The sequence below is a fragment of the Pholis gunnellus genome, assembly GCF_910591455.1.
Source record: "Pholis gunnellus genome assembly, chromosome: 20".
In the NCBI taxonomy this organism is placed as follows: domain Eukaryota; kingdom Metazoa; phylum Chordata; class Actinopteri; order Perciformes; family Pholidae; genus Pholis; species Pholis gunnellus.
In genome coordinates, this window is record NC_136547.1 from 6,666,248 (window position 1) to 6,692,912 (window position 26,665).

A 26,665-nucleotide genomic window follows, 5' to 3' on the forward strand; every position below is an offset into this window, starting at 1 on the left:
GGTCAGTTGTTCAAGATGTCATATTTCCAATTACACAGCTATTACTTTGTGTCAGATATGATTTGCAGTTACTCCGACGGTTTCACTCTTCCCATTCTGTGTTTGAGCTGGATGTAAATAAGCTGCGTGTAAACTTCCCCCTGTGTAAAACAGATTGACTCTTGACATTCTCCCCCTCCTTCCCACCAGGCACTGCCTGTGTTTGTATTGTAAATCAGACCTTGTGAATTGATAATTAATCCGACTATAAAATGTGGGTTGGGAATATGAAAAATCCTCGTCTTTTAAAGACCATAAAATATATTCATCTGCCGTTTTCGTTCATCCATCCGGTTACAAAATGAAATATGAAGTGTCAGTTTAATATTCAAAACTATATACTCACCAATATCCGCATCACAGTAAATTTCATAAAATGTTAACTGTATAGAAATACAGTGTTCATATCTAACTGTAACTACTGCATAAACCAATGTGCATTAGAGAGACTACTTCCTGTTGGGAGGCTGTATATTCTTCAGCAGGACCTTTCGGGCTGTATGTTTTCAGAGTTGGCAGCAAATACAACAATTTGTTTGATTCCTGAGCAGCGATTTGTGTTGGCAGGGTAAGTGCTCGGGGGTAACCGTACCACAGTATTCTGTACTGAGGGAAGAGTATATGTTTTTTTAATGGCGGTGTGCGGTGTAACCTTGATGCTCGTCAGCCATATATGAATTAGAAGTGTTGCGGGAGGCAAACAAATTTCCAGTCCTACCCTGCTGATGTGTGTCTCCCAGCTCCAGCAGAGTCCGCTGCCTCCACCATTTGTCTGTGTCCACAGCCATTCCCGTGCACACACCCACCCGAAACCAGCAGCTTGAAATGAGATTCACTCAAGTGCGTAATCCCTCAGTTCTGCTTAGCTGTGATTAATTGACCAAATATCTCTGATATATGGAGGGTTTACAGAACCAGTTTGCACCATTTATAAAAGAGAAGAAAAAAAAAACACACCGGCTATTCTGTACACGGCAAACAAATATGTCCTGATGCAAGTTAAAAAGCTCGTAAACTTGACCACAGAACACATTGTAATCTCAGTGTATCGTTAAAAGCTCTCCAGCAATTAGCCCCTCTGGCAAAATGATTCACTGACCTGTCGTTAAAAACACGTCAAGGAAATAGACATCCTGCAGAGAAATGACTCTTTGGATCGATACCCGAGTAACCCTTGTGCAGCTTGTCGTTAGGGAGAGGCATTTGTGTTTACAGACTTTCACACTCATACACTGTATGTGCAAGAAGGCTCTCCTGGCCCTCATTAACAAACCCTCAGTGAAATCTATGCACTTTGCACAAATGTCACATTGGTTTGCAGCCTGTTTGCTACTTTTTGACTGTTATTTTTTTCCTAGAAAATTGGTTACAAATTCATACACCATGTTTTAAATGAGCAGCATCAAGCATGACATGCTGTTTCAGCAAGTGAGGACACATGTACAGGTGGGAGTTTTTAAGGTGATATTGTCAGGTTATTGAACTGACAGCTATTAATGCAAGCTCCCTTTATGGGATGCATCTCCGCATTGTTAGTGAATGGTGTCCAGAGTCTGCTCAGCCTTCTTCGATTGGCATACAGAACAGGAAGGAGCTGGGGCCTCATACCTAATGTGAGATTCTAGGCACTTGGAAATCTCTCTTTTTAAAATAACAATAATAATAATAGAAACAGTCTATGCCTCACTTGTGTGCAGGTAACCACAGGCGAGAAATGTTCAAAAACGAGAACCAATCAAAACTCTTGCACAGTGGCTGGCAGAATACTGAGTTAGACTTCCCAGACGGTGAGGATACAGGTTGCATCATTAGTCAGAGTTAGCCAGAGTAATACACCCCAACCTTGCTATTCCAATAAAACATGGTATTACATTTAATTTGTCAGGACTTTCACCATTCCTGTTTGTGTCCTGTGTGCAACCTAAAGTAAACTTTGACTTTAGTTATGGTGTCACGCTATTTCGTTGCTGTGTCGTTTTGTTATTTTGTTACTATTTTAACACAAACCATGAACTTCTTTCTAACCTAAAATAACGAATTGTTTCATAACCTCAACCAAGCGGTATTGTGCGTTTCTGCAAGCGTGATACGAGGCTAACATGACACACACAATGGCAACATTTTTTCAGTAGAGATGTTACACAAACCCTGAACAGAACATGCCCATCTACCACTAAACAGTCCCATTTGGCAGTAATGTAACAACACTTTTTTTTTTCTGTCAGTGACGAAAATAAAAATACCGATCTACAGTTTCAAGTAGAGTCATTACTTATTATTTAATATACTGAGCACGTCCACTTTAGAGCCTGTTTGAAGCTGTATGCCAACTCTGGATGTGGACCAGAGACACAGTTGTGTTGGCAGGAAGAACTGGGCCTGGATGATAGATGAAGCTGGAGGCAGTATGCTGAGGAGCCTCTGGCGTCTTCGAGACCCCTGCCTCTCCACGTCCACTCTCCCTCTCCCACTCATCCCACTGCTCGCCTCCTCGTCTCTGATGCCTAATCTGTCTCCTCAGCAAGCACACTCTTTAGTTTATAGACCTTCACCCCCCCCCCCCCCTCCCCTCCTCCACTTGTCCATGACGCATCACCTTCCATTCTCTTCATGTCTCCTCTGCAGCCTAATTGATGAGTGAACACTAACAAGTTACCCTCCCTCCATCTCTCCACCGTGTCCTGGTCCTAAAGGGCCTCTCTCTCTCTCTCTCTCTCTCGTGCTGTCCATCTCCTCATCCTACACCCCCGCCCGTCGCTTTCACTGCTCTGTTCATTATTCATTAAGTTTCCCTTTGGATCCAGAGAGAGCAAAAGCACGGCTGAATTCATGGGCAGACTCAACAGCCGGCCCAAGGGTACCTGAGCAAAATTAATGTGTGTGTGTGTGTGTGTGTGTGTGTGTGTGTGTGTGTGTGTGTGTGGAAGAGAGAGTGGAGGAGTGGGAGGTAGAACGAGAAGGTTTGACTGATTGACAGACAGACCAGTTGATTGACAGAAACGAATAGAGAGGAAAAAGAACGAGTGAAAGTCAAAGCATAAGAGTGTTCTACCCCAAAAAATAGAGCAGCCAGGCTGAGAAGTGTTCGTAACAGGATGCAATTGTATTTTGAAAACCAAAAAAAATGCAAGCAAGTGCAACTATACGGAGAAGTATACAGGAGGTCTCAAGGTTGAAAATGGTCAGAGACTTAGAAATTGAATGTGTTTCAAAAGCAGCTTTCCGTGGAAGAGTGGATAAGTGAGGCATATCTGAGTTTGATATATTTGCTGTGAGATTAAAGGGCAGAACAGGTTACTTTAGTTGTGTTGGATTTTGTTATTATACTGTAAAGTGGATAAAGGAGGGGTTATGTTGACATCATGAAGTCAGCCATCCCACGCACGGAGAAAGTGACACTGAACACATTAGAACGCTATTTTTCTCTTCATGTCATCATCTATTGTTTTGATTTGTAAAAGGTATGGAAGCTGAAAAGAGAACACGCGTCAGTGGATGTCATGGCAGCAATGTGGGAGCAGCTACACACATTTGTTTTACAATCAATGGCATTATCCTTTACTCCAGAATATGCAGTGTATTTACAATGTAAAAGCCAAGCTGCTGTGACAAAAGAAGGAACGCCTTACGTATAAGGTACAGAGCTTTTTAGAGGAATATCTTTATGTATGTAGACACTTGAGAAGGAAAGAGACTTTTTTTAAAGATGGTTGCAGATACAGCTTTGAATTTCAGAGAGCAGTGCCTTTTTGAAACAGGGCTCAAAACAAAACATCATTCCTTATTGACTTCTTCAGTGCATTACTTCTACACCTCAAAAGGCAACAGCCAACTACTGATGCACCCTGTTGTCTGTAAACAGAAGCTATGTATTGTGGGCAGAGGTGTACATTTAATGGGATAAGTGGTTGTAAGGTTACAGGATACTGACAGTCTGTCCATTGTTTAAGCCCATTAAAAGCCCACAACTTTCTTCTTAACCATTGAAAAGCTACACACTTTCTTTCTTAGGCAAGGCCATACAGGCAAAGCCACTCCATGAAGCGTCAGAATATTTTTCACAAAATCCACTGCTTCGATGTTGACCTCACTCTCCTAACTCTTCTGAACTAACTGGAGTAATTGGTGGCCGTGCTTTGCTGATGGCGCTATCGAGATTCTGGGGGATGAAAGTAACTCTCAACTCTTGATGATTGCCAAATCTCAAGCAGAAAACCTTAACGACTCTTCATGTTGTTGTTTTTTAGGAAATATTGGACTGCTAGACTGTTTATGTCTGGAAAAAACCCCCCAAAGGACGTCAGCTGACATTACGGTCTTTCAGAGGCTGAAGCAGCTGTAAAGCTAGAGTGAAGGTGCTGTGTGGAAATGACTGGACAACTGAGAGAACTGAGTCATGCAGCCAATGAGCTTCATTGTATTGTGTGAGGATGTTGGTCCCCATCGTAGCCTTTTAATTGTAGTGAGACCACTTTTCTTTTGAAACTATGTCCTCACTTACAAGAACAAACCACAGGCCCCGGGCATTCAGAGGATGTATGGCTTTCCAAGATATATTGACAATAAGTGGAAGCGCTCAGCATCCAAACGCAGGAAAATACAATTCTTGCAGAAACCTCCAAATGTGAAAAGCTTTGATACCAAATCACAGCACATTATGTTTTTTATGATGTTCCTACAGGTCTTTTGGCAATTTCTATCAATTTTCTATGGTCAAAAAAGGTTAAATTTACCACCAAATCTGTGTTACAAATGGTATCAATGCAAACAACAATGTATAAGACCCTGACAAATGCACCCAGGTCAGTTACTCAGTCAGTTACTCTGTGAAATCTACTTAGCTTAGGTATTATTTTCCAATCAGGCATACTAGTCGCTTGCTTTGAGATAACCCCTGTGGTAATAAAGTTGAGCTTGGAGGTAATAAACGGAAGTATTTTGCCCGTGGTTAAGTTGGAAGCTAGTATGGCAAAAAACGTACATCATTTGAGCTGCAACGGCAGAGTGGCGCTTTCCCTGTAGGCTCTCCTCCGCTCGTGCTCGTTGACTCCAAGGGAAGTGAGGAAAAGTTCGGGTTATCCAGCATTCATGGAGCGTTAGCAGGCTATATCCAGCATATATATATATATCCAGAGAGAACTGCAGTCAATGAGCCGCTGTCTTCCCTCCGCGGATGACATGTTGGACTGCAGAGCCCTGAAGCTCCGTCCCTGAGGCTACAAAGAGTCTCTGTTTTTGTTGTTTTGTTAAGACGTGTTCAATAACAATAGGTTTATTGATATGGAACACGTCCTGTGTCCATATTGCACCAAATTCGACAAAGCACCTCATGGGGCCCCCCAGCAATACAAACACCAAGTTGGTTGTATCCCCTCCTTGTGTGTTGTAATGGAGATCTATGCAATGCTATAAAGTTATTACTAAATAGTCGCCTATGTTTTAACTGTTTTAATGATTTTGTTAGCATTTCACATAGATGTTGACCATATGAAGTCAGAGAGACTGACATGACATCATGAATCTTGAATGCAATACGTCACAAAAACGATTTATTCCTTTTGATCCGACGTTGAGCTTATGGCATGGGGGTTTTAGACGGTTTTAAACACTTATTTCCTGTAAGAAATATATAATAAATCAGTGCAACATTTAGTCTGCAGCCCCCACAAGTCTGGCCAGAGTTTGAGCCAGCATGGGTGCAGTTTTCTTGATTGCTGAAGCTCTCTATCCTACTGGGACTGTCTAGGAAGGTAGGCTGTGTCTGGCACTATGTGTGTGTGTGTGTGTGTGTGTGTGTGTGTTTGTGTGTCAGAAAATAAGACGGGGAGAACGCATCGCTTCCTGATCACTATCTTATATAATCACGTGTTAACAGAGTAGCAGAGGAGGAGAGAGAGGTAGTGGGGGAGGCACGGGGAGGCCGGTCCGAGCCTGATAGCTGCGGATTGATGTAGAAACAAACCAATCGGGTGCCTCCCTCGGCCTGAGCCGCCGCAGTAGCCGGGGCAGGATTGGAGGATGCTTCGGAGGAGAGATGCCCACACACACACACACGTACACACACACACGCACACACACTCACACGGAAGGAGAGGGAGAGTATCGGCTCTCCGCAAGCCGTGCAGTCGAGCTCTGCTCTGGAGAGGATGGCAGCATTACTTTGCAACTGAAGGAGAGACGGAGGAAAAGAGAAATGAGGAACAAACTCAAACTCGTGCATCTTTTTTCGCCGTTAATCAGCTGCCATGCGTGTTCACGCGGACAGGTAAGAGAGACAAATAAGTTTGTGTGGCTTTGAGCTGTTATCTGTGTTAGAGTGTAAGTTGTGCCTTTGCACCTGTGCGCGTGACAGAAGCGCGGGCGTGTGCCCCCGCCTTTAGCCCTAATGCGTTGCGGTTGACAGAGCTGGCAAATGAATAGGAGTCTTGTACGCGAGGGAGCATGTGCGCGCGCGCTCGTAAGTAGCGAGTTTGACTGTGTGCGTATTTGCACATTTTGGGGAAAAAGAGCAGAAAGAACCAGGCGAGGTGAAAAGAAGCAGGAGAGCGCGCACTTTTCTCGCACTCTTTTGTCCGGCTACAAGGAGTGGACGTGGCTCTCGCCTCAATTTTTTCTCCCTGGGGTGTCGTTGCGCACAGCGCCTCGGTGGAGTTATGAATGATAGACAGGCTTCCGTAACAGAGTGGGAGTTGGAGGCTATCCGATCCCCTCCAATACGTGTGCCGCACCAGTGTAGCCAGACTGACATTTACGCGCACTGCAGGAAACAGGAGTCCACTCTGACTGCAGCCTCTCTAGAAGTCGAGCTCTCTCTCCGCGCCAGATCCCATCTTTTTCTCGGAGAAACGCATAAAGACGCCTCAGTCATCTGAATGCCCTGACAGTCGTGTGTGTGTGTGTGTGTGTGTGTGTGTAGAGAAAGATGCGTGAGCCAAGTGCCAGATGCTTGGCTGTCCCTGTTAATGTTGCATTGATTGGCTTCTGGTGAGCTGTATGGCTGCCAATCTTCAGCACTGCATCTTTTTCTTTTTTTTTTTTGCAAGGTGATCACCTCTCTGATGTGTTTGCAAATGTTTAGGGACAAGATGGTGTCATGTGATTGCAGTTGGGCTATAGTCTGTTGGGGGAAAAAAAGAAGCTGTGGATTGATGTGTTTGCCGTATTCCCATTTCCCATAATGATTTTGGTGCAGACAACATGCAAATGTTATGTACATGTATGATCAGAACCACTGTGCTGAGGGAGAAGTTTTAATGATTTATTTTTTCTTTAGTTGGGGCCTGGGGACATAATATAGCAGTTTCTATTTAACCACGAGGACGGGGCAAGGGCTACAATAAATTCATATTTCCATGATCACTTCACTCCGTTAATTAGTTCTCTGATAATTGGTTAATTTCTTGCTCTCTATACCATCAGAAATGAGTAAAACATGTCCATCACTATGTTCCAGAATCCATTTGCAATCATGTAAACCGAAGAAATTCAGCTAACCCCTACATTTCAGAAGCTTTTATCCACATTTTTGCTCATTAATCACTGGCGATTGTGCAACAGAATGGCATACAATATGTAATCACAAAGACTTGTGTGGCTTGTACTAAAGGCAACAGACTCAGGAGGCCCCCTGCCGCATCTTCCGACCCTTTCAGTGGTACTTTATTCCCACGTAAAAGCCATTATCACTCACTTTTCCTGCATTTCAGATGTGCAGGGCAAGACTTACTGTAACAGGAGCACTACATAATAGCTCACCTAAACTTTGAATTAACCATCACAACAGCTGACACATCAACAGAGAGTAGTCGTGTAAAATGTGGAATTTAAAGCCACAAATGTTCAGTTCTATGGAAACAAAATGAAGCAGCTGACCGTGTTCCGAAGAAGCCTTTTAGTTGGTGCTTGAATTTGAGATTAACTGGTTTTACAATTGGTCTATTTAATCTGGCAAGTGGAAAGCATAACGCCGCCAGCTGCACTGGCTGTAAGAAATGATTTGTTTCTTTATTCAATGATCTGATCAATAAATAGGAAAAAAAACAGTGAACACGTTAGCAGATACAACACTATTCAAAGAGAAAACCTGCACCTAACTGTTCATTTTGACCTGAATGTTTGATTTTCTGGATAACCAGCTAATCTAATGTTTAATTGGCTCCACAGTGAAGCGGGTTTCCTCAACAACACACACACAATGCTTGATGTCCCTGCAATGACCAGACCAAATGATCATTTAACCTATTGCTAGGCTATCCCACTACACGAGGCCAACACCTGCCTGAAAGCCATCCTAAAGCGAGCTGCAAATGTTCTGTGAGGACAAAGGTGGCCTCACTACCCTTGATTAGATACTCTTTGTTGATATAATAGTATGTGTGTTTCTCCAGCCTGTAGGTGTTTTCTTGTTTGAAAAGGGCACCAAGCTAATTACACCATTATTAACCTAACTGAAGACAAGCAACGCAGGGAAATGTCTGTTTTACTTACGGGCAAACTCCAGTGTTTAAATATCAAACTGTGTGTGATGTCGACATTATGATAACTGCTTACGTTAATCACTCAAATCCCCCATTTGATGCCAGTTACACAAACTCTACCCCTGAAGAAGTGTTGTGAACTCAAGTGTGAACAATCGTGCAATAATCAGTCACTGACGACAGTGTGCCTGCAGCAGAGCAGACATCTTAAACAGTGTGTGTCGCTCAGCACGGTGGCAAGGTGCAACACAATAAAATAATTACGTCAAACTTTGCTCAATTTAAGATCACACATTAACGATTGTTTAGTCACTCACTGCTACTGTTTGGATTCTGAATAAGGAAGTAATGGTATCAGATTTTCACAGTACGACGACCATTTTTGAAAGTATTATTAGTTACAATTATTCAAGGATTGAGAACAGAACATTGTATATAACTGAAGCATGTTAGTTTACCTGCTAACAGCACTATGACATGTTAAAATAACTAGCTTAAAATAATGTCCTATAATTACTAACAATTATCACATGGTGAAGGTGCATCACATACTGGTCCTGTCTGCACATTTCCCCCCAATACCAGAGATAAGCAAATGTACATGGTATGATAACTATCGATTTTGATACCGCGGTATGCTGTGATACCAGTAAAACCTAATTATGAAAAGCCAATTTTGTGCTGTTTATCCTGGCCACAATAATTGCGATTCACAATATTAACCCCGGAAATCTAAAAAAATCTTAAAAATATGCTTAAAGCTCTCAAAATGGCACAAAACATATTTGAATAATTTGACCTTACAAGAGACACATTTTTATTGCATCACAGATGTTTTTTTAGTGAAAAATAAATCAACCATCTTAAGTAATAAATCATAAGGTCCTCTTGCATAAATGGAATTATCCTGATAATGGAAATTCACCATTATCGACTAATTGTGAGTGTATTTGATCGCAATCCGCGGTAAATTCTTTTCTTTATCTTCCCATCCCTACATGGGTTCATATATACATGAATATAAAGGTGCACAATTGTACACAATCAGATCACTTTCTCGTGGCTCTGGAGGGGTCTAAGAAAAAAGACCTGATGATGTCATCAGGCTTATTTTCCATCTTGCCCTCGGCTTGGTGACTAATAGAAATCCTCTGTTGCAAACTGGAGGTGTGGAGTGGAGAAAGGCTTCAACAAAAGATTCTCTGAAGTTGCGTTATGGGAATTGCATGTAGGACCCAGTATTTTTGGAGACTGATCCATACTTGGGATTAAATGCCAGGTCATACTGTATCTGCATCTGATGCTTGGATTTCTCTCACAAGTAACATCATAGAAGTGTAATTTTAAGTAGCGGCAGCACGGACTTACGTTTTCTCTCGATCGTGCCAAATCAATCCTAAAAGCAAGAGCAAGATGTATCAAGAGTTCATGGTCCACCCAGAAACGATTCACCCCAGGTGGCTACAGTGTGATGGCCGCCATAGTGTTTACCATCATATCACCAGCAGACAGGAAAAAGAACAGCAGATTATTGTTCCAACAGCACAGTCGAAGGGCCATTCAAAAGATGAATCGTGCTTTTCTTCACAGTCTCTTTACAGATAGCGAACAAAGAATGGTCATTCACCGTCTCTGCCTGCCAACCAAGACTGACACTGTAGGGGTTTTCTGCAAGTAAGAATTATAGCTTTGACAAGTTAAGTGATTGGTCTTGTCAGCGATGCAATCTGCTTCTAAATCCAGGCTGTGACAGGGTAAAATTAATCCCTTGCTTTTAATGCTGCAGTGTGATGTTATTGTCTGGTTTACAAAAATAAATAACGGATGAATTTTGAGATTTAGTTTCTTATCAGACATGCTTCCTTTTTGGGAATGGATAGACCGTTTTACAGCCGACGTCATCAACAATGTGAGTGTGTATGTTGGCAGCGGAAGTGATGTTTTGCCCCAGGCATCCAGATGAGTTAGCAACCTTTAAACATTGAAATAAAACTGTAGCCAGCATCAAAATGTCTGAATTCCGACAAGTGTTTCAGTTTAAATAGTGACCGTGTTAACTGGTGACTCTCAGCCAAATGCGTCTGTGTTTGCTTGTAGTAATGGCAGCAGATGGAAACATGAATCAAATATGAAAGTGTCCTCATTAAAGCCTTCAATAAATTGAAAACACATTCATCTGTGTTCATTATCGACCCCAACCATTTACGTAACTAACTAAGAGCAACAACGGACGCATTTGGCTGAAAGTCACCAATTAAACCGCAACACCGGTAGCATATGGCTACAAATTGTTAACCATGTTGACTCCCACTGGACTGAACAAAGATGCTCCCGATTGTAGAACCCATTTTGAAACTCAATACATTTTAAATTCTGTCTCTGAGCCTCGGATATTTATACTAAGTAAACATACAGGGTCACAGGCAATACGTCACAAAAGGATAACACATACACAAATTGCCTTCATACAGCATATTCTAATTATCTGGAGACTTTAACAATTCGTTCTAGTACAAAGGTCACTTTTCTAATCAAAAGATGCCATGAAGTATTGACGCGGTCTACAACTTTATTTACCATTACAAGCAGTGCTGAGTGTTCTTTCGGATAGACTAAACAGCTTGGTTCTTAATGTCAGAGGAAGTTTACACAACAAGGACAGGGTCCCATAAAAATGATCTCATAAGGACACCAGACTTTGTAAGCACACTTTTTATTAGTCATTTAGATTTTCCCCAACAGACCCCCTCACTGTTTTATTTCTAAATTATTTCCAGGAGTGCTTTACATCACCTTTACTATAAAAATCGAACCATTACATAAGCTTCTCCCAGATTGCAACTTTCATCTACCTGTGTTGCTGGTTGAATTTACTCACTAATTGCATCCTGAAAGAAAAACAACATTTTTCTGACTTCATTGTTTTGAGTGAAGTATCTACATTGATCACTGTGGCAAATCCTGCATGCTACTGCATTGGTCTGTTTTCCAATTATCAACAAAGAGGACATGTGGCCACCATGTTTATCCAAATAGAATTAATCAACAGATATTCTGGTTGTTAAAACACTGCAAACAGTATAATCTTTCTTGGGGCATTTCTTTCATGGGTCAAATTCATATAAGTGTCATTATATTGCATATAAGATCATATACCGGCAACAAAAAAGGCTTTTTAACTGCGTTTGAACGTTAAGTGAAAGCTTTGGTCATGGGACCATCACGGCACGACTTACAGACCATGTGCTTCTGGAGCCTTAATTAAATAGGCCTTAAACAATGCAAGCAATGGCCAGTCTTGTGACAGGTGGTAAGAGATAGTAGGTGTTCTCCATGAACTCATCAGCTAGGTAGGTGTGGTCAAAAGGTTTGTTGCTAATCATGCAGAAAGTGACAACAGCTTGGATGCGTTTGGCTTCTCTTACTTTGGGGAAAACAAAAGTCATGCAGGAAAAGAGAGGTTTTTTCTCTTAATGGAAACCAAAGTTTGACTCGTCAGTAGCACCGGGAGGAGAAAACATCAGGGTCCTGTACCTTTTTAATTCACCATTTCTGGCCTGCTGTCATCTAGCTTGTCCTTTTTTTTAAATTTAGACTTTCATTTCTTACTGTGGGACACAGAGCGGTCTGCCTCATGCTGACATTATTGCACTATGGGTTTCGTCAGTATGGGTGAAAGCAACATTAGAATTATTCATCTCCTGCTCTCACCATCAGTGACGAATAGGCAGCAAAGCGTTTCCTTAAAGAACACTCAGCAGAGTGAGAGGAAGTCTATGTTTGATCGTGACAGAGCACATTTATCTGTGATTTTGACCTCAGGAAAGCGATAAAGTTGTCCTTAATTGGCAAAATGAAATGGTTTTGAGGATTTGAATGTGTCACAAGCGTTTTTTGGCCGTCTTTCATTGTATGATATTCTGTTTGTTTTTTCAAGACAGGTTAGATTTATCCCAAAACATCATTCCTGCTAAGTGGATGCTAATAATATCTATTTGCGCTCCTCCTAACTTCCAGAAGGGTACAGGCAGTGATAAAACAGCTAACATCCCAATGTCCTACACGTCAGCAAAGTTTCCAACACATTGCTGTTTGAGGATTTAGATGTGAATTACATAAAAATACAAACCAAGCGATTAAACTCTGCAATCGTTTTCTTTTTGCTGGATGCGTGATTTAAATGTAGACAATAAAAGTGTGATGTAGCATAAAAAATGTGTGATGTACTTAAAACTGTTTAATGGGAGGAATGTCTTTGCAAACCATGAAAACTGAGTCATTTGATTGCCAATATGCTGCATGAATAGTTAATGTACTAGTCAGGGTTTGGATTTCCATTTTACATTTGCAAATGTTTGCTCAGAGACTTTCCCCTTTTTAAACCGCTCTTAAGGATGAAATTATGTCATCGCTGCTCGTTTCTGCCTGGGATCCTGGGGGCTGCCTCCAAGTATTTTATTTTGTTCTCCGCTCTAAAGCATCAGGGTTGTGGGTTTGCCTTCGGTCACGTTCGGGAGGTTTCAGCTTCTTAAAGGGAAAGCCTGTGTTTTATTCACCTGGGCACATTCTTTCTCATACCTATCCCCCTATCGATTTACATTTTAACCTTAAGGCATTTCACAAACGCTTTTATACTCAGCAGTGAGCACATAATAAATGGGTAGATATTCGGCAACTTGCTGAAGGAGAGCTCAGCAGAATATAAGCGCGTCGGTCGAAAAGACTGAGATTCAATTTCAGGTGACGAGGCAGTTTCCACTAGATTCAAGCCAACATGGTACAAAAAAATAAACGGAAAAAGTAAACCATAGTGTGCAACATATTTCAAAGTACGGGACTCAAACAAATTACTTGTCCGTAAATAATATTCTCAATGAGAAAGTAAAATGTAATTTCTCTTTATTTTTTGTGGAATTGAATGGGTCGTGTTGAAATAATGTAGAATCTTGAAGTGAAACCCTGCAGTGTTTTTCATATTGTTCCCATTCAGTGCTGCAAAGTATTACCTCAACTACCTGAAAACATTGCCTTGAAATGGACACTAACTGAAAAGCCGTGTAGTGTCGTGATGAAGAGAAAAGGGCCAGTTGGTCATCTGTGTCTTGGGGCAATGGCAAAGCCTGATGTGTGGCACCGATGAAACATTTGTGTGCTGTGCTCCTGTCAGACCCGCTCACCTTTCACATGCAACGCTGGGACGTTGAAATGTGAGAGAGTGATGTTAATTGGACCAGCGCTTTGTGAGAGCGAGAGTGGGATGGGGGAGATGGACAGGGCGTCCCTACTGAATCACAGATCTGAGGTGGATAAGAGGCGAGCCACGGGGGATGGGGGTGCGGGGGAAAACTGGAATTCTAATGCTGCTTGAATACGTACACAAAAGGTTAAATTCTATGCTGTGTTTTATAAACAAGTAAACGTTCTTTGCCTTATTGCCAGATTTTAGACGAGAACGTATGCCTTGGCTTCTATTTTGATACATGCACACAATATTGCTCAAGGATTGGAAAATATTTCCTACTTCCTACTGTCAGTCAACACTGACTGTACTCTGTCGCTACCTTTTTTGCGGTAGTGTGTGCGCAGGTTTTCTTAGGACTGTCTCCAGAACTGTGCCTGAACCATTCACTTTATAGCAACATCTGCCCGCTCCCTCGACCCTCTGAAAAGAGGGTAAGGCTTCAAGTTGAATTTAACAAATGACAAACTGCTTTATACCATGAACGAAACGTATCTGTCCAATCTGCCAAAGAAATCTCTCAAAGTAACACAGTGAGAGAAAAAGAGCAACAAAATGAACTAAACACACACCCATTTGCAGACATGACCTACCCAGGACCACATTTTGCCACTCACATTGTAAAAACAATACCAGTGCAACGATGTCAGAATCAAGGAAACCCTCTTGGTGATCTAGAGAAAGAGGAAACAAAGCGGTGAGAGGAAGTCATCATTCCTATTTTGCCCACCAATGTGCTCTTTAAATTGATGATTTCCCTTGTTTTTTCATGTTACTGCATTAGATTTAACTTTTAACAGCCTTTCTAACGATGTAAAAAGAAAAAAAAATGTCAGCGTGAAAACTCTAGTGTGCTCCCAGCCCACATAACATACTGTACACCCCCCTCCTCACACCGATCCTCCAACTCTGCAGTCTACATCACCAGCTTATTCTTTGTTTGGATGGCGAGGCGGCGTATTTGTCTGTTGCGGCTCCTGACACCCCCCACGATTCTCCGCGGGCACTTGAAAAGCAGTGTGGCGAGCATCTGCGAAACCCCCCCAAATCTCTCGCACTTCACCCTCGCATGAGGGAATCTACCTGGCAGCGAGAAAGCAAGCTTATCTGTGTATGAAATGCTAATGCCAATAGCCCCAGCCCTACATCGTGGATGAGAACACACGGGGCTCTCTCTTCGTTGTAAAACCCACCTGCTCTGTGTGTTTTAGCATGTAGGAAACGGAGAAGCCTGCCAAACCCCGGTAGCCTCAACTTGAATTTAGACTTCTCAGACATGAAGAGAAGCAAGTGCTGTAGGGGATCTGAATATATTTCCATGCCGAATCCTACCATGTGTCTATTTCTCTTGTTCTATTTGGCAAAGGATGACTTAAATCCCAAAAGCATTAGACGCTCATCCAGGTAGGGCTGAAATGATTAGCCAATTCATTGATAAGTCGACTGTCGGAGGGGAATTTTTTAACAATCCAATATCCTAAACAATACATTGGTTTATTAGTAAAAACAATAAACAAATGAATCAATAAATAATAAATAATCATGAGCCCTGCAGCAAAGCATTTGTCATGTGCATAATGCTGATGGAACCTTGTCTGGATGTTGTGCAGCAGTGGCCGCAGTGGGAGAAGAGCGAGATGATGATGATGATGATGATGGTGCGGGCTGAAAAACTGTGTTTTTTCCCCTGCAGTGGCCAGCAGATGGGGGCTGTCTGCTCCATCCTGGCACTCCGGCTGTACGATTAGAGCTCAAGAATCCAGCCATTAAACATACGACAGATGGGCCATTTTCCATCTTCCACCCAGCTCTCATTAAGCAGCCAAACAACATATAGTTGGGTTGACGAGTGCAGACATGTTTCCTAATTTGACACCAACAGGAAAAAAAAGCCTCTAGAAAGATCTCCTCCTTCACAGATATAATTAAGGCTGTTTAACTTGGCATGTAAACACGAGGAGACGAAACCATCAGAGGCCTCCCGCTCTCATCTCGGCCGAGCCGTGTGAGGAGTGGTGCGTTTGGGTTTGAGGTAATCAAAGCCGAGGGTTAGGACAGATGGTGTTTGGAGGGTAGTGTAGTGGAAGGACAAGTCGCTGTTGACTCTGGGAGAGATGGTGGGAGGGGGTGACTGACACACCATCCAGCCCACATGACTCAGTGGGAGTCATTACTGCAATGGGCCTAATTACCTTCAGGCCTAATCTGTGGTTAAAAACCTGCTGCTTATTGCGTTTAATTACCCACAAGTGTTGGAAAAAGATTGAAATGCAAGGTTGGAGCAATTGTTTTGTTTTGTTTATACTTTTGTATGTGCATGAAGGAGAGAAAATAGATGCAGGGATTGTTACAATATGTCATATTTTCAAGCTTCAGATGGCTAATTGCAGCGTCACTGTCGCCCTATACTTCCTGGACTGTTTACACAGAGGGCCTTCACTGTCCTCGTACTCTACAGGATGAGTGTGTTTGACAGCCAATTTATTTTCTTTCTGTTTTTTTCACAGTTTACACCTTCTTAAGATGTAACCCAGACAGATTTACTATCTGTAGCCTGAAAACTAAATTACTCTTAGCCTCATCACTTAAGGCAAGATGAAAGATAATTGATTTTCAGATCTCGGTTTTCACAAGAAGACGAGTCTAGGAAAGTTTAATCTATAGAGCCGTGATGAGATCAGATGATTTTAAGGTTGTCTTCTGATGACCATCTGTAATGTGATCTCGGAACCCATTGGCTATCGCCACTTTTGCTCTCAACATGGACTGTTTACCTGCATTCAACCAAAACCTGTTAGAATGTGATTGGTCAACGCTACTCAGACTACACACAGAAACCAGAAATCATCTGACACCACAATATTGTGTTCAAATATGTGCTGAAAAAAGTACCAATCATCTCAATTTTGTGGAAAATCCTCAAATTGCTGGGATTGGGCTTAATAGGCGGAAGGTTAGGGAAGTTGTGACCGTGCCATGTCGCAATCTCAGGACATATTTCTGGCTGACCAGCTACTCTCAAGGTGAGAAAGGCATTTATCGCCTGCTCCAGGAGAGAAACTGTGATATTCCAGACAGTTTACATCTGTTCTGTGGCTATGTGGACAAAACCCTCATCACATCAAACTAATTTGCAAAAAAAAACATGATGTAAAATCCTGACGTGTCTCACAAACCCTAAACTAGACCAGTGTGGAAAAAAGCTCCAAGGCAGTTATTGTAGAACAACAAACCACAAAACCAATTCATTCAGCCGTGATCCACGGTGTGTATTCTAGTAAGATGGCACTGTAGAAATACCACAGTCTGCTTGGCTAAACCCCTGAATCGTTGGCACCTCTCTCCAGCCTATTTGTTTCCTCCAGTTTCGTTGAACCTCCAGGGTGTGCCGCACACACACAGGATTGTCCCGCTTGTGAAGCTGATCAGACTAATCTGCTTCCTTTCACAAACAATGAATCTTTTGGCAAAATCTTTTGTTTTTAGAACGTGTAAAGATCAATCAAATGCATTTTTGTAGTTTTGACGAAAGTGGCTGTTATCGTTTGTCTTCCTAAAAAAAAATCCCATCTAAAAAATGAAAAATCAGTCATCAATAGGACATTGCTTGGAAACAGGCGCCAACCTCTGGTTCTGAAAAGTGAAGTCAATGCGGAAGTGCCTAACACGTGCATTCTTTGTAATGGCCATCAGGTTGCGACTCGTCTGGTTGCAAAGAGAAATCTGATTGTGTAGAAGTCTATGAGAAAATGACTACTTCTCACTTGATTTATTGCTTTTTATATATATTTATATGCTTTAGGGCTTGCCTACCTCGTGATTGACAGGTTGTTCGTGTCTTTTCCAAGGAAAGAATAGACGAACATGTGCTTATTAAGTTGCTGTGAACAAATATGTCTTCCTTTGGACTAATAATGTAACTCAGCCCTCTGAGACTCTGCTGTGTCTTACACAACACAGCTCTGGTATATATTTAGGTGTTTGATTGAAAAAACACTGGCCGCTGCAAATAACTCTTAAGTCAAAGTATTTCCTCTTCGGAGTATGTTATTTGGATCAAATACACTTACGGTATTGTTTTGTCAATGTTTATACTTGGCTAATCCTGAAACACACCAGGAAATGGGAGGTACTTCCATCACATTGATGCAGAAATCATGTAGACATCACATTTTTCCATAAAGCAATCTTGTTCTTTGATTTGCAACATTGCCCGCAATATCAAAATACATCTAGAGAAATAACAGCCACCAATATTTGATCTGAGAAAAAAACTATACTGCCTCAACTCACTGTTTGTATTGTTGTGTCACTCAAACCTTCACATTGACACAGTTGCCTTTTAATTAAGTCCAATGCAGCCAGATCCTGTGGCCTTTCCCTCAGTACATTCAGTGTAAAGCTACACGCCATAAGCAATGACATCTTATTATTGGTTTCAGACAAGATGCTACTGCACATACTGCATCGATTGGTGCAGAGGATGTGTTTTGGCCCGCCTTCCATTTTGCAGGTTCATGGAGAGCTCCCTTTGGTTCAGCAGAAACGACAAAGAAGAAGTAAATAAATTCATGCTCAGGCCTGAGGAACATTTCACAGCAGCGTTACAGTCTGATTTCACATAAGCACATTGCTGTGTCACTAATTTCCTCCCGTGCCGTTTGCCTGTACTTACTTTAGCCCTCTTGTTTATTTACATCCGCTTAGTGAAACACTGCCTAAGATCACAGGCGGCAAACAGGCGCTGTAAATGGGCGGGGAGTGTTTGTACTTGTTCCTTTCATAGGTGAGGTAAAAAGTCAAGAGTCTCTTTCGCTGTGGTCTATCTCTGCCCGGCCCTCTTTTGTTCTGAGGACAGAACAGTGCTTCAGTAATATGTGTTTTGACCCGCCCTAGTCTTCTGCTATCTGGTGTTGGACACCGGCAGAAGGCTGATGCTGTGAAATCGAATGCAGTGGGCGAGCTCTCATTGGGGAGCCCAAAACATTAGCTATTAGTGGCAGGCGACAGATGCCTGTTCTCTGAATTGTGGTGTATCTCTGTTGCTCTCCCAACGTCTTCTCTCTCTCGCGCTGTTTTTTCATTATACTTTTTTAAGCGTTCGGTCTCCTGCGGGGTCATTAGTGGTTTGGGTTACACGCAAGAGCTGTTGGCTGTACTCCGGCTACGGTGTTATTCAGCTGTTTTCGTGACCAGTTGATTCCCTGTTATTGTTTTTTTCTGTTTACATGAATAAATAAGGAGACAGAGACGGAGTATTTCTGTCTGCCTATGGTGTCCTAGCCACATGTCGAACAGTTCACCAGCAAAAAAATATGAAGTATGAAAGGTTCAACATACAGTAGCAGTGGGGGGACAGGAAGAGAAAAGATGCTGGCAAGGGATCTCACCTATAACCATCTCACAAGCTGGTTATAGGTGTTTTTCTAAAAATGTGCAGAATGAACGGACACGTGATAAATCATGTGGTGTAACCTTTCTCAAAGATATTGAATAGTTCAGTACATACAAAACCTGAAGGGTGGGTTCTGGGAAACAAATGATCCGGCAGCTCTGCAGTGGAAGTCATGAGTTAGAGTTGCATCTAATTAACATTTTCATAATTGATTAGTTTATTTTGAGAAGTTGATAAATCATTTTAGTTAATGAAATGTAAAAACAAAGTCAGAATTGTGCTTCAAGAGTTCCCACAGCACAACATTTTTGAATTGTTTGCTTTTGACGGATCAGCAGTCCATGAAAGCAAAGGTGTGTGATTGATGACTGATTACTTGCGACAATGATGAAAAACAATGACTATAAAAGAGACAAAAATTTGACCGTCCTTCAATATTGAATCTATGAAAACGGGTTACGAATATATTGTTTCAGTTTGTAAACAAATGTATTTTAAAAACAATTGGGCACAGTAGTTTTTAGAAAACATTGCAGAAACAGCAGTAAATAGTACATATGTTGGACTGTTTCAAGCCGCGGATTAATTCACGTGTGGTGCTGAAACACATTGTGTGGCATATCATCGGATGAAACGACGTGGGCCGTGAACACACACAAGATAGAAACAGAATCGCATGTGCGTGTTAACAGAGCCACTTTTGCACGCATCCTGCCAAAATCTCTGTGGCTGCCGCCGTGCATAACCCATCCTGTTAAACGCTGCACATTATTAAACATGCCATGGCCAGAAGGCCACACAAAACAATATCATCATCATAAAAATGGAGGAATTATTTCCATTGACAGAGCCCGATGCTGTTGATTTCAAGGCTCCCTGTCATTGTTTTGTTCTTGCTTAGAATCAGCACGATAACCAGAAAATGAAGAGACCGACAGGAGAGAGGTGAAAGTGAAAGCACTGACAGAGTCTGACTCACTCAGGTACCACGACTGTCTCAGCGATGCTTCGACTGTGGGAAGATTTGCTAGAGTGTGGTTCAATCGTGTTGTTATTGAATCACATTGAACCAGGAAAGCACAAAAAAAAAAAAAAAACCTTAAAATCTCTCTCTGAAACAGCTTTTGGAAAGCACTCTATCAGTATTCTTTGCAGGGCTCTGATATCTTTTTCTCCGTTATTGGAAGAGAGCAGGGGAAGCAGGATTTGGGCGTAGCTCTACCTATGCAGATGAGAATCTTTTCCCAGATTACACGTGTTTAGTGTGTGGCTGAGTATTTATCCTCAGCTGCTTTAATCCAAGTCGATGTGGAACAGACTTTGCCTTCCCTTTCACTGTCGGGGCTGGCAGTAGGAATTACCCGTTACAGCCACTGCACTTAGTCAACATCACCAACAACGATAGTCGAGCTGCGCAATTTGCATGTAGAGATATTTGAAACATGGGGATTAGTCAGGGGTTCTAAGCAAATCTTAATCCATATGTATGTAAAAAAATATTTATATTCATAAAAAAACTTCAGTGATTATCCTTCAAAGTGTGTGCCAGTCACAAGTTGCATTAATGTCTCGTTTTTAGCGCTGTGCTCTAATGTTGTCGCATGCATTGTGGGAGATAGAGAGCAGCAGCCTTTGAAGTGTGTCGGCTCCTATATCCCATTTAATATCAACATATGTTTGTCCACTCGGTAATCCCCACAAAGCTGCTATTCTACTGGAACACACAATGTTGGACCAGCTGTCCTGCTTTGTTGTATCTTATTATTATTATTATAATTTATGGGAACATATCCAAACTTTTTTTTAACTTTTTTTTGTAATTGTTTTACGGTGTTTCACTTGCTAATGCATGCAGTTGGCTTTCATTTAGAAGGATTTTCCCATTTTTGGAATAAATTTTCCCAACACATCAGCTTCCACTTCCAGTGTCATCGGCCCATTTAAGGGACGTTATCACTTCTACCACCCTCATGCTTCAGACAGCATGCCACCTACTGGCATGTTGTGAAAGTAAAGCAGTTGCAGATTTGACTACTCCATGTGTTCAATCTTGCGTATTGAAACAGACCTACTTGGTTTGAGTTCAAATAATGACGTTTCATGACACACGTTCAGTTACGTCACATACGTAACATTAGTATTGATGAGGCTGATCACCGATGATACCTTGGATGGAGTTGCTGAGTAGAATATGAGCCAGACTTTTAACTTGTTTGACTTTTGTTCATCTGTTACCGTGTCAGAAAATGTAGTTTTGAGACTAAAGAGGGGAACTAACCGTTAAGATTTTGAATATGTGGTTGATTTATCAAAAATAAACCTACTTAAAAAATATCCTTCAACATTTCCCTCGCCATAGCAAGCCTTTTTGTAATGTATTGTCGGTAGTGATATCTCTATGGAATTTTAAACTTATGATACAATTCCTTTGAGAGGCTAAACTCAATGTTAAAATATCATATCTGTTGCTGGTCAGGTTCTTTTGGCCCAAAGTAAATTTAAGGTTCACGTTTGTATTAAGTTGTTCACAATGGACAGAACTACTGCTACAAACAACAGCAGTTCTGTGTTTATCAAATTTGAGTTTTATTTGAAATGTACTTTGCAGTGGGTACATGCAATGGTGTGATATCTGTTGACCATGCCAACCTGTTCTCACTTCAAACTCATCAATACTGCAGCTCTGTCAGTGCCCGTCGGTGTCTTGTACTGAGACACAGAAGCACCCTTTAGTGCCTGTATGAGATGCTCCAGGCCTTCAACTAACTTCATTGTAAACCCATCAGCATTATTATTAAAGGGTCAGAGCAACTGATGTAGTATAGGCTATACAGTGTGCAATGGCAGGTGGGACAAACAGACACAGGGCTTTCTAGACGGGACACAGGGACACAGGGACGCTAGACGGGTACGTAGAGCATCAGTTTAAAGATTAGGGACACTTACCAAGCGTCGGTATGGGACGAACTGGGAGTGAGAATGTGTTGACCATGCAGTCAACAGGGTTGAAAGCTCCAAAGAGAGCTAGTTAAGTCGACCCTGAGAATATTTTGTCACACAGCAGGTGTACAATGGGGTGTTTTAATGTAATCACCAGAGCCGGGCAGAGCTGGCGATGTCAGCAAGAACGCTTTTGTCTCGTTTGCAAATTGAGCATTCTGCGCCCTCCCGTTCTCCCGGTGCAAGCTCGAACTTGACGCACTCCATTTGAGAAGTGCCTCGTATCTCACTGTATAGAACCCTAAATGAGATTGAATGAAATCGGTTATTTGCTTTAGTTGTGTGACATCACACAGAAGGGCATCTCAGAATAGCAAGGTCAAATTCTGCAGTGAGCAGTGAGGACCGATTTCATGCTTCAGCAGCATTTAAATAATGTATCTAACTTTAAAATGCACCCCAAGACTAGATGATTCTCAATAATATCTCCTCTTTTTAAAGAACACAGAGTTGCACATGCAGGTGTAATGCACATTCTTGTCAAAAGATTAGCAGAGCTTCACTGGAGTGCTTCGTAAGAAATTTAACGAACCTTGCAGTTATTTTTTTACTGCTTCAATGCCATCTTCAACATATAGTTTTGATATAAAAAAAGAACAGTTTGTCTTTGTCTTTTCCATTCCACTGCCTCTTTAAAATCCCTCTCTGCCTTTCTTCTGAGTGGCTTGATGTGTCTCCTTATCATAGTAAATGTATTTCTTCCTGCCACACTTATTATTCAGCGTGCTGAGACACACAGTAAGCCCCACAGAAAGCCTTGGTTGTGTTAAAACAGTTGAATCAAACCTTTTCTCCAATGTTTTTGAACAAAGCCTACTCATCCTGCTCTGCTCTGAGCGACTTTGACCTTACAGGGCGGTATCAGTCACCACACGTCGCTCTGACCTCATAGGCATGGACAAACTTTTAACAGCACTGTAACTCCTCAAGTCTAAACTCGTTTGTATCATCTGCATAATGGCAAAATTAGCCGGCAGAGTCTTTGTTGCCTGTTTGTACTTTTTCACAGTCGACCGGTTTGAAGAGCACGTCCTCATCTGTCAGGATTTATGAGTTTCAATTTAATTGGAGGGAATTAGTGGACATTTAGCTTCTAATATCCATCAAATTAATCTCTAACTCTGTGTTTCTCTCCTCCCTCCTCTCTCTCGCAGGAAATCCAGAATGGGTTCCGGGATTAACCTCTGCACTTGGTAGAGCTACCCAGAAGTTCACGTCCGTTTGCACAGCATCTCACAGCCTGGGAAATTCCATAATGTAAATGTATCTTGGCCTTTTTTCTTCTCATTAAACCTTCAGCTTTGGGCCATGAACCTTAGAGGATCTACCCGGACCGCTATTTCCTTAGTTTGGATTTAGATTCTTCTTTTGCTGGGACTACTCCACGGGCCTGCAGCGGTGGCTAGTTGTGGCGGCTGCCGCGGCGGGAGTGGGAGGACCTTACAACTTTGGAACACGGGGATAACTTTACAAAAGCACGCGCCACCATGAGGATATCTACCACCTCCTGTCTCTGTCCCTTTCTGGTCTGCCTCTGTTTCATCCAGAGGTGCTGCGGGGCGAGCCACCACCTCCCCGCCAAAGTGCCCTCCAAGAACCAGACCAAACTGGCCAACGGGCAGACGGAGGTGCACCACAGGCCGAAGCGAGGCTGGATCTGGAACCAGTTCTTTGTTTTAGAAGAACACTTGGGACCAGAAGCACAGTATGTGGGAAAGGTAGGATTGTTCTTTCTATTGAACTGTCTGCAAAAAAAAAAGAAACAAAAGAGAACTTTTTATCCCAGGAAACTGGTTTTTGAACATCTTACTTGGCATTTTTCTCTCCCCTCTTGTTTATTGAGAAATGGGTTACAGCAGGACCAAGCTGTTCTATTGAGCTAAATTGCCACGTCAGCATTGTACACACGCTGTTTTTATCTTCTGATGTGGAAATTCAGCGCTCATTTGTGAAGGTGTGAAGGTGTTTGTCAGTACAATGTTGGACTGATTTCCTCTCGTGATAATGTCCAAAAAGCGTTTTGTTATCTGTAATTAGGGAGTGGCTCTCAGCATGTCTGCCACTCTCTACATCAAGCTATCTTTCAACTGGAATATCAGATTTGCTCTCTCTGTGGGAATTGAACTCAGATTTGATCTCTTGTTGGAAAATGAACCACCACAGTTGGAAATTGGGCAGTTCTGCAATGGGGACATAGTAATCGGGGGCCCCTCATAGCTAGAACATTGTATGAATGAGATTTCAGAGTGACCGATGTGCCTTACAGAGGAAACGATAGTGGTGGGTATTCTTTCTGCTTGTGCATATAGGGTACGGCGTGGCTCGGTTGTTGGTGGTGACTTTTCTGTTAGCTCCACAATAAGCCACAGGGAGCTGGTTAAGTCCTCTGCTTGCAGATTGCCTGCCCTTATCTCCTGAAATGTTAAAATGTGTTTCTCCACTGCAGTGATCATTATTCTAGGCACTCAGGCACAGACTAATCCCCTCAACTGCACTCCGAGAGAAAGAGAATGAGAAAGGCAGAACGCTCCTCTGACTGCACATATGTCTGTATTTCAACAACGGGTACCATTGCAAGGGAAAATGGAAGAAAAGAGGGATGACATGCTTGGAAAAAAAGGTGAAAGGGAAAAAAACCAAACAGTAAATATCACTTTCTAAGACTGTTTATTGAAAAAAACCTGGGGTTTTAATCACAAATGTCCTTGCGAAGCAGGGAAGAAAGGTTATTTATTGGTGAAACATGTTTTAGGTAATATTATTTGACGGATGAATGAACCATAAAATCCCACAGTGCCAACAAAAACAATCCCTCAGCATTCACGAGGCATTGTGTCCCCAGTGTCAGACGATAGCAAAGACATTTGCAGCATATTCAAAGGTTCATTTTGTGAGACGTGGTTACTCACTTCCACATTAGATTCGTCCGCTGCCTTGAAGTTCATGATTGTTTGGTTTGCTGGCTGGTTGGCTCATCGTGCTCGTTCTACTCCTACCTTAAGGCTATTGTTTTTCTGTGTGTGTGTGTGTGTGTGTGTGTGTGGCGGGTGCCGCTGATGAAAGCAAAACAAAGAAACAGCTAATCCTGGATGATGATAAAGCACTGAGAAGACATAAACATTATTAAGGAATCAATTTGACATGCATGTTTAAAGAGATGAGGTCTCCAGATGGTTAGCACAAAAAAAACATTTAATTATGTGGGTTGGGACTTGTGTGCAGTGTCCTAATGTGTCCAGGAGACAGAATGACCCTTAATTAGACGAAGACAGGAGAGGAGGAGGAGGATTAATGCATTCAGCACGTACAGCGCTGTGTTGGGTTTTTTTTGTCTCCCCCTCCTTCCTTTGCTTGATTAAAAACTCTGGACATTAGCGAGCAGCAAATGAGCAGTTCCACTCGGGAATTGCCAACACAGTCTTTGTCGGTTATTGCTCTCATTGAAAAATGGGACGTTTTGAAACAGACGTTTTGCGATAAGATGCGAGGACAGAAATGGAAATCCAATAATCTTGTGGTCAACATGCAACGCAGACGTGTGCTCAGAAACCTGCAAGGTCAAACATCACACAAGCACGCCATTATGTAAGACTCGGCCTTGGCAGTCGGTGATGTTACGTGTACTATTTCTTCTAGTCTCACATAAAGGACAGCATAGAGTGACTTCTGTGAATAAGTGAAGCAGCCAGTCTGTCAAGAACATTTTTAATCCCCTTGAGGTATCCCATAATCCCCAGTGACACCTTTCTGGGGAGGCTGACGCATTTTGGGGAAATGACAGCTTTGTGCATGAGTGAGGCGCAAATGCTTGCTTGGGGACAGGGCTTGTCCAGATACGAGACAGGAGACAACCCGTTCTCCCAATGGGAGGTGTGAATGTCTCCACGTCAATCTGCTCAGCGTGGTGCCTTGAAGTTGTCGGGCGGGTTACGGACTGGATGGTAATTTTTAGAAGACTTTGCAAATCCCCAGACCCTGAATGAATGTGTGTTGCGGTGAACGGTCTGATGCAACTTGGTTTGAGGACATGGTGCAGCTTTTGGATGAAAAATATCAGTCAGGTATCCTTGAATTTACCCACGTTTGCCCACTGCTAAAATATACAGTAAATAAAGTGAGATTGGATGTAATCTCCCCCCCCCCCCCCCCCGGTCTTATCCTGTGTTCATTTGCAGGGCAGAGTAGCAACCTCTAAGAAAGGTGCCTAAATGTTTTATTCATACATCTAAAAATGGATTGTGCTGTGACAGAATCAGGCAACTGTCTTGTTGCATGTACAGTAATAGCTCAACAGTGGAAAGAAAAAGAAAATGGCCAAAAAAAGAAAATGAAGCGAGGTCTTAACATCAAATTGCTTTTCACGCACTCTTTGCAATGCAGGAAACGAATGCATGCAGATTGGAATGTTTTCAGTATTAAACCAGCGAGGTGTTACATGAAATAACAAGGAACATTTCACAGTTGATGTCACATTATTAATATGCGGAGTTGGAAAGAGAAACATCCTGAAAATGG

General features: G+C 42.1%; 1 protein-coding gene across 1 annotated transcript in view; it reads left to right on the plus strand.

The window, feature by feature from the left end:
- Positions 1–23,637: 23,637 nt before the first annotated feature.
- The window catches only part of LOC306712243 (cadherin-18), a gene marked incomplete at both ends in the record, with an annotated part of 62,819 nt that continues 59,791 nt past the window's right edge, over positions 23,638–26,665 (plus strand). Inside the window, one exon of the mRNA XM_079181424.1 lies at positions 23,638–23,868. Within this exon, the coding sequence (XP_079037550.1) occupies positions 23,638–23,868 (231 nt within the window). The remainder of the gene's footprint in view (positions 23,869–26,665) is intronic.